The following is a 6,000-nucleotide window of genomic DNA, read 5'->3' as shown; positions in this document are numbered from 1 at the left end:
ACAGGACCCAGCAAACTCTAGCTCCAGAGTATTCAAGGAGGTCACACCCTCTTTTTTACGGCACTTGCTGCTGTAAAGCAGATAAGTTTAAACTGCCAGGGAAATTGACAGGCCAGGAGAAGGTAAGTGTCCAAGGTAAGTGGATGGGATTTGTGGGGTGGAGGTGTCCGAGGGCAGTCTTGGGGCAGGGGAGGGGGGGTGGGGTGTCGGTCGAAGGTCTGGGGATGAGGGTCAGAGGTTGGGGGTGAGGAGGTGTCGGAGGTCAGGTATGCAGGGTGTCCGAGGTCAGAGCGTTTGGGGAATTCCAGGTGGTGGGGCAGTCGGGGGTGTGGAGGAGTACCATGGGGCCGGTCTGGGTCTTTACAATAGTTACTCAGAAGTAAGAAGAGGTTTTAATTTTTCTAACTTTTTCTGAGTAACTATTGGTATAACCCCGGTAAAACCATCCAAAGTTTGTGATTTAAGCCACATTTCCAGATGGTTCCCAACGCAGCACAATTGTCTAGAGAAAGTGTGCAAACCCTTACCTGGGAACTTCCCTGAGGGATTCCCCAGCACATCTTTGGGGTATTCCCCAAATCCAGCGCTAGGGAGCTCGGAAGTTACGGACCATTGTCTCACACTGGTTGGGCTTGACAACCCTGGAGTATTACTCGAGTCACTTGTCAGTGTGGCATCAAACCAAGTTTTAAAGAAGTTACAAAATACACAGAAGATTTCTTTGGATCTCCTAGATACTTTTATAACCTACATGAATTGAAACTACATGCTTAGAGACTGTGGATGCTGTCAGATTGTAATTTCAACCAATTGATAACCACCAAGAATCAATATGTAGAACTATGCATACCTGCATTTTTCAGAGGAAATGTTAAATTGAGGCCCCATCTCTTTGTCAGATAAATGTGGAAAAATCCATGGTCATCAAGAAGAACAGTTAGTTCTCTTGCTGTTCTGATCAATATTCACCTCTTACTCAAAAGCACCAAAGCAGATTAACTGGCCATTTATTTAAATTGGTGTTTATGGGACTTTGTGTGGAAATGAGCTGTCACATTTAACAATCGTGACTTCTTCAAAAGATAATTCATTGGATGAAAAGCACTTTAGGGCATCCTGAAAATGTGAAAATGTTACATAGTTTCAAGTTCTTCCTTTTACAGAGCTCTTGAACATGAGAATGCATACACCCTGTCACACTACTACTCACAATATAATGCAACAGTCTCCGGCTGATATCTGCAGTATTACTGCTCTCAGACTGCTACAGACAGCATATATGAAATATTGCCTCACATTGATACTGCAGTATGGTCTTAGACTGATGCAAACAGTACATACGTGGAACTGTCTCATGCTGTCCTTGCAGTAGGGTCTCAAACTGACAAATGCAGTGCAAGTGTCAATATGACCCCAAGCTGAGTGCAAGTTATTACAAAGTTATGAAGGCTTTGTTTGGCAGATAAATTATTAGAATTGCCTGTAACTGGATATAAGCAGAAAAGTCAGCTCTTTGGCTGCTTGACTTGTTTGGTGTGGTGAGGTACCTCTTTGTTATGCTGAAACATAGCTTCAATGTTCATTTAAATATAAAGAATGGTGTCACCAGTGATCCGATTTCTATGTAAGCTTGACAACACAAACCCCAGACAGCAAATGTTTGTCAGATCTGCCTCCAAAATAACATGATTGATGTTTCTTGACAGGCATGCTTGACCGGTCAAATAAATAGAAAATTTTGCATTTTTCATATAGGTTGGCAGATAAGCTAAGTGAAAATGTGGAGGTGCTATTTTTATTGACCAGTCGGATGCAGATCTGAAATCTGCAAAGGATTAAGTACCCTTCTTCCCTCCTATTCTTCTTTGATTCTTCCTTTGCCACCAGCAGTGAATTTCATTTACAGTCTGTAAGAAGGTAAGAAACTACTTAGAAATGACAAAGGTAGAGAATATTAAGCTTTTAACTGAGATAAAAGATATTTGTTTAATGAGCTGGGTGCTAATTGCCTATATATATATATATATATATACTAACCTAACCTAACCTGAGTTGTATTTCAAAAAATGTTAACAATGTATTAAAATTGAGTAATGTTGCAGCTATGAAAATTAGTATGTGTCAAGTATGATATAAGACCAGCACACAGGGATTATGGTTTAACTGCAAACTTCTGATTGCACCTTTCAAAGCATAAAGGAATTCTGTGCTTGAGTACACTCCCCAGACAGCTAATTATTAATGTTAGGAGAAAGCAGCCAGGGGAATTCACTTTCCACCAAGATAAACATTGAAGGTCCAAAAAAATGTAAAATTTCAAATTCTAGGGTCTTTCTTCAGTTTCCCCTCCCAATTCATGCTGATCCTCTTGTTCCTCCTCAGTTTAGAATGGTGTTCCTTTCCTCGACCCACTACTTCATGTTGTTGCTCTTTTCCCTCTCCTTTTCCAATCTAAGCTAGCACTCTGCACCTGTATGCTGAATAGGATGACACTGAGGGGTTTGTTGTATTTTACTCTTCTGCCTTTCTATAGGTTCATATACGCTGTCCTCCATTCCTCCTGGTTCACACTCACCTCCTCCTGCCTACCACGTCCTTTGTGTCATGCTGAAACTCTCCTTCCCATTTGGCAAATTACCCGCCTAACTTGAAATACAGCATACAGTTCCTGTCGGACATTGATGCTGTCTTAGTCAGGAGAATTCTGCAATGGGTAGAAATTTCTAATTTTATAGAGAAAACTCCTGCAGCACCATCAGTTAGGAGCCAGAACTGACAACCAGGGATTGAGCCAGAGGAGAAACAGAGCCAGAGAGTGGTCCAATTTTCATGTGCATTCAGACAGGTGGACGTTGACCTCAAAATGTTAATTCTCTGTGTAAAACATGGACAAATGTGTGTATTTCTTCTAAGAAATGAATTGTCAGCTTAAAAAGTCTTCTTTTGTCAAGCATACATTGACATCAGTGTTGCAGCTTTCAAGAGGCACTAAATGAATGGGAGATCCTCCAGAAAGGGAGGCGGGGGGGGGCGGGGGGGCGGGGGTAACATTTGTAAGCATGCCACCCTGTACTATTGTTAGGTTCAGAGCAGCATCTTCTCTAGGGCAATTAGGGATCGGCAACAACCTGCCTTGCCAGCAATGCTCAGATTCTATGAACGGATAAAAAAAAACATCAGGGAAGCTCAAGAAATGGGAAGGCGTAAGTTACCTTTTAAAAAAGATGTCTACGCTCAACCATACGAGTATATGCATCTACAAATGCTGAAACATCCAGAGTAATATTGCACTGTTGGCTAAGTTTGAAATAGCGATTTCAAGCACTATGATTATTTATAACTCGGCATCCCTTCCTTTTCTATTCAACAAAGCAGCAAAGCAGTAATGTTGGATGAAAGCTTTTCTACTAAAGTGCCCTAAATTGGAACGATACAAAATGCAAAACTTTTGAAAAGGACAACCCCAAGGTTCAATCTTTTATTATGCAGGAAGAGAAAGATAGCATGGCTTTCACTTTAAAAGTATCATGAATGGAGAAGTATTTTGCCTGATTTTTCTCAGTTATTTAAAGCAATCACCTGTTATATTTAGATAACAGTAGAAACAAATTAATTGTACACCAATTATAATAATTTAGACTCAGTGTATTAATAAATGGAGCCAGTTAGCTCAGTTGGCTCGATGGCCAGTGTGTGGATCGGATTAACAGTAACAGTGTGGGATTTGATCCCTGTTCTGACAGAGGTAGACTCGGGCCCTGCATCCTCACTTACCCATAGTAAAATGTCATGGTACATTGTCGTGGTTAGGCGAATAATTGCCATGGACCTGCATTCAAGTAGGGAACTCAGGTAGAAGAAGATGTGAATAAAAATACAGTCTTGCCATTGTAAACACTTTCTATACACTTTTCAATCTTAAATGTGACCACACCCCATCACGCTTGATAGCCTGTGATAGCTGAAGGGGCCTCTGTCATAGGATTTTCACTTAGCTCTTGATCACGTCTTGTCTCTTATATTTGTCCCGTGACTCTGTGCAATTCCTCTTTTAAAACTCTTGGGCATGGTTTCCTCTTGTCCTGCCAGAGAAAGGTCAGGGCAGGACATCCAACCATTGCCCTTATTTGACTAGAACGAGGCTAATTAGCTATGTAGGCTGAGCTTGCAGCAAGATCCCTGCAACAAGAGAGACAAAAAAGAAAGTGAATGTGAAGACAACTGGATATGCAAGAGGGAAAGAGAAACCATACCCTAACATATTGTGGAAAATGTCATGGAAACTAGATGAATTATACTCAACAGTAAGTGACTATTAGATGTTAAATCTGTAAATCAGCAATCTGTTGACGCACATATCCAAGTTCTTATAATTTCATTTACTCAGTTGAATTATAGCCTTAATTATTTCATAGGCAGAAAATTATACCTTCCATGAGTGTACACCATTCAATTTTGCCAGTACAGCACCTACTGAGTTGAACATTTTTCAATTCAGAATCAGACTTTGTGTAAGTAACATGTAGTAATAAAAGTTGTGGTGGTGGATACTGTCTGTTATTTAAATGCCGTGGCTCCATTAACAATTGACTTTTTCCATTTTTTCTCAATTTCAGCACTATAGCTGTTCAGGTTGAGCTCTAGCAGTACCTCTGCACATGTGCATTGTTCTTATTGTTTTTACAATAAATATAAACATTTTACATGCAATGACAAAGGAATAACAACAAAGATATTGTGAATTTAACAAACTTCATGTTCAGCAACTGATTTCTAGCTTACAAACTCCATTTTGCAGACTGGTCGACCTTTTCAGACTGGAACTGACCTCATCACAACATTAACATGATACTTATTAGCATTAGAGGAACAGATGTACATTCTCAAACTGATATATCATTACTTACTGCATGCTTAGAAATTGGAATGTAATAAAGAAGGGGTTTTATATAATAGCTATCAAAATCAGAAACCATTTCAAAATATACTTAGAAACTTCTTTATCTTGATGAAATGATTCAGATAATCAACTTTCCACAACTGCAATAGATCTAGAGTGATCTAAAACAAAGACTGAGTGATAGCAATCCGAATAATACTGTGCAGAATACATGGAAAAGAATCGGCAGTTGTTCTCTAATTTTACATACATTGTGTTGCTAGGAAGACTGTATAAAAACTACTTGAAGGGTTTTAATCATAGCAGGGTTTGCCATTTTCTGCAGCATAAATTAAATAATTTCCTCAAAAGGGCAGAAGAATGTCTAATGAATATAATGGATTATAATCTAGAACACCCAAAGATAACTTCTTTTTAACATTTATCTTAAACAAGTTCAGGAAATACTTTCATGAAGTGTATAAAAAGGATTTAATGCTGTATGATCCATAAAAAAAGCAACTTCTCTAAGCCGCACTTGCTTTTGAATTTCAGATTTATAGATAGTTACATTAGTTGTACAGCCTGAAATTAAACAGAATCAGAGAAAAGTATGATGCAGAAGGAGACCATTCCACCCATTGCATTCATACTGGCTCTTTTGAAGGGCAATCCCATTAGTCCCTGCAATTTTACTCCTTCAAGTATTTATTTGTGCCCCCTTATTGTCAAACCTGCGACCATTGGAAAGAATTTATCTTTATTTACTCTATCTAGATACTTCATGATTTAAAAAACCCCTATTGAGTCTCCTCATAGCCTTCTATTCTCTAAGGAGAACAACTGCAGCTTATCCTGTCTAGCCACATAAATTTAATCCCTCATCCCTGGAACCATTCGTGTGAATTTCTTCTGCAGCCTCTCCAGAACTTTCATGTCCTTCCTAAAGTTTGGTGCCCAGCTGGTACTGAGTTAATTTTTACCTAAATGTAGCAAAATTCCCTGGCATTTGTACTCTATGGGGGCAGGGGGATGGGGTGAGTTTCGTGCCCGCTGGCATCGGGCATGTTTGACGGGGTGAGCAGACAATATGTTGAGAAGGCCAAAAATCAGTTTCATGG

The 6,000-nt window shown here is 39.5% G+C and overlaps 1 protein-coding gene across 1 annotated transcript in view; it reads left to right on the top strand.

The window, feature by feature from the left end:
• Positions 1–4,166: 4,166 nt before the first annotated feature.
• LOC144683559 (troponin I, slow skeletal muscle-like) overlaps positions 4,167–6,000 on the top strand; it is a 41,843-nt gene continuing 40,009 nt past the window's right edge. Inside the window, exon 1 of the mRNA XM_078546694.1 lies at positions 4,167–4,304. Within this exon, the coding sequence (XP_078402820.1) occupies positions 4,288–4,304 (17 nt within the window). The 5' untranslated portion in view covers positions 4,167–4,287. The remainder of the gene's footprint in view (positions 4,305–6,000) is intronic.

This window comes from Cetorhinus maximus, chromosome 8 (genome assembly GCF_964194155.1).
Source record: "Cetorhinus maximus chromosome 8, sCetMax3.hap1.1, whole genome shotgun sequence".
NCBI classification, from domain to species: domain Eukaryota; kingdom Metazoa; phylum Chordata; class Chondrichthyes; order Lamniformes; family Cetorhinidae; genus Cetorhinus; species Cetorhinus maximus.
The sequence above is the reverse complement of the archived record's forward strand: the minus strand, read 5'-3'. Positions and strand labels throughout refer to the sequence as shown.